Genomic DNA, 1762 nt, shown 5'->3' with positions numbered 1-1762 from the left:
CCGAGAGCAGGTGCTGGTCACCTGAAAGCCATCAACCTTGAGCCATGCAACTCAAAGGGAAACCATTCAGGCTCCCGAGGAAAGGGATCACGCGTGCCAAAGGGCCGCTGGCCTGAGGCCATCACAGAATTTCAAGGACTCGAAAAATGAGTTGACACCAGTTCGCTAGTAAGTATGTGGTTTTCCATTTAAACTACTGAGTGCTTTAAATCTGGTCTTTTAGGTTCGTAACTCTATCGAGGATGAGCTATTGAACTTGCTTTAAAATACATGAAATGAAAAAAGGACATGAATCAAAATTAAGAAGACGGGAGTTTGTTTTTCCCCCACCCCCCTCCCCGTTTTTGTTTTTCTTTTTTTTTTTTTTCTTTTCCTTTTTTTTTTTTTTTTGTAAATCAAAGCAGGCCTAGCCTCCCTGCTATCCCCACTGATAGGGGATTCTCAAAATATCCTATTCACACTAATGGCTAACCAACCTTTCTGGCTTCTAACTTTATAGAAAAATGTAGTAACAGAAAAACGGGCAGGTCAAGTCACCTACAAACGAAGATCTAATTTAAAATAATGACAGGGCTGGCTAAGGCTGTATCCCATAGCACCTGGCACACGCTGGAGGGGCTGTGTGGAGGAGTAGGCAGGGTTGGGTACAGAGAACACGAGGGCCTTAGGATGCCCCACGGACAATGATCATGACCAGATAGTCATCCTCTGATTTGGCCAGCGCCTTGGCCGTGGAGTCCAGGAACTGCTGGGAGAAATCGCAGGGCGGAAAGGCGTGCAGGACCCCGCTGTTCTCCTTGTCTTTGTTACCCCCCACAGGGAGGCTGATCACCCCAGCAGCCTGCTTTTGCTTTAGATAGGACACCAGATTCCTGAGGGGCCTCTGGGTGGAGGTGGTGGCGGCCTCGCTAGCTCCGGCTGCGGAGCGGTTGTCTGATGCGCCAGGCACAGCCAAAAGGATGGCGTAGCCGTTGGGACCCGCCACTTTGATGCGACGATTGACCTCGTCCAGCTTGGGCTGGTCCAGACGAAGACGTTGGGTGATCTTGAGCTGCGCTACTTTCCCACCAGTCGCTCCCTCCACAAGGAGACTGCTGGCAACACCGAGGTCCCCCTGAAGCAGATGCATATTGGACGGGAAGTTGCTATTCTTCAGCAGAAGCATCCCCTGCCAAGCCAAGCACAGCTTGGGGGCTCCCCCAGCCTGCGACGCTCCATCCTGCTGCTGTTTCTGAGCAGGAGGTTTGAGGCGGGAGCCTCCGCCGCCTCCTTCCGCAGAGCGCTCATCCTTTTTGGCTGGACTTTTGCACGGGGCACCCGCCGCAGAAGCACGATGCTTCCGCTCCCGTTCGGCAGAATTCTTGCGGTCGCGTTTTTCATTCTGACCCCGCTCCAGGCTGCCCCTGCGCGATTCCCGGACAGGTGAAGGCCGCTCCAATAGGAGCAAGCGGGAGGATGAGCGCTCGGGGTCACTACTGTAACGCTCCCTCCCTCCAAGGAGCTCAGGGCTGCGGTCCGGTGGAGAGGTTGTGGCTAAACAGTGACGCTTACGGGAGGAAGAAGAGCGTTCACTGTCTGGAGAGCGGTCCAAGTGCCGGCCTCCATCCTCTGCCAGTCTCCGTTTCCTAGGCTGATCCCTACTACTACTGCCTAATTCCCTCTCCCCTCGGTCCCGCTCCAAGGACCAACCATCCCGGCGGCGTTCCAGGCTTTCCAGTGGGTCATAGGCAGCTGCCCGCCTACTCCTCACCCGTACAGGGGG

At 54.5% G+C, this 1762-nt stretch overlaps 1 protein-coding gene across 1 annotated transcript in view; it reads right to left on the bottom strand.

Moving 5' to 3' along the window:
* Positions 1–383: 383 nt before the first annotated feature.
* Positions 384–1762, bottom strand: part of RBM15 (RNA binding motif protein 15) — a gene marked incomplete at its 5' end in the record, with an annotated part of 2074 nt that continues 695 nt past the window's right edge. The window contains 1 exon segment of the mRNA XM_009705195.1: positions 384–1762. This exon segment is cut by the window's right edge and continues 24 nt beyond it. Within this exon segment, the coding sequence (XP_009703497.1) occupies positions 665–1762 (1098 nt within the window).

The sequence above is a fragment of the Cariama cristata genome, unplaced genomic scaffold (assembly GCF_000690535.1).
Source record: "Cariama cristata isolate BGI_N322 unplaced genomic scaffold, ASM69053v1 scaffold14848, whole genome shotgun sequence".
NCBI lineage: Eukaryota > Metazoa > Chordata > Aves > Cariamiformes > Cariamidae > Cariama > Cariama cristata.
The sequence above is the reverse complement of the archived record's forward strand: the minus strand, read 5'-3'. Positions and strand labels throughout refer to the sequence as shown.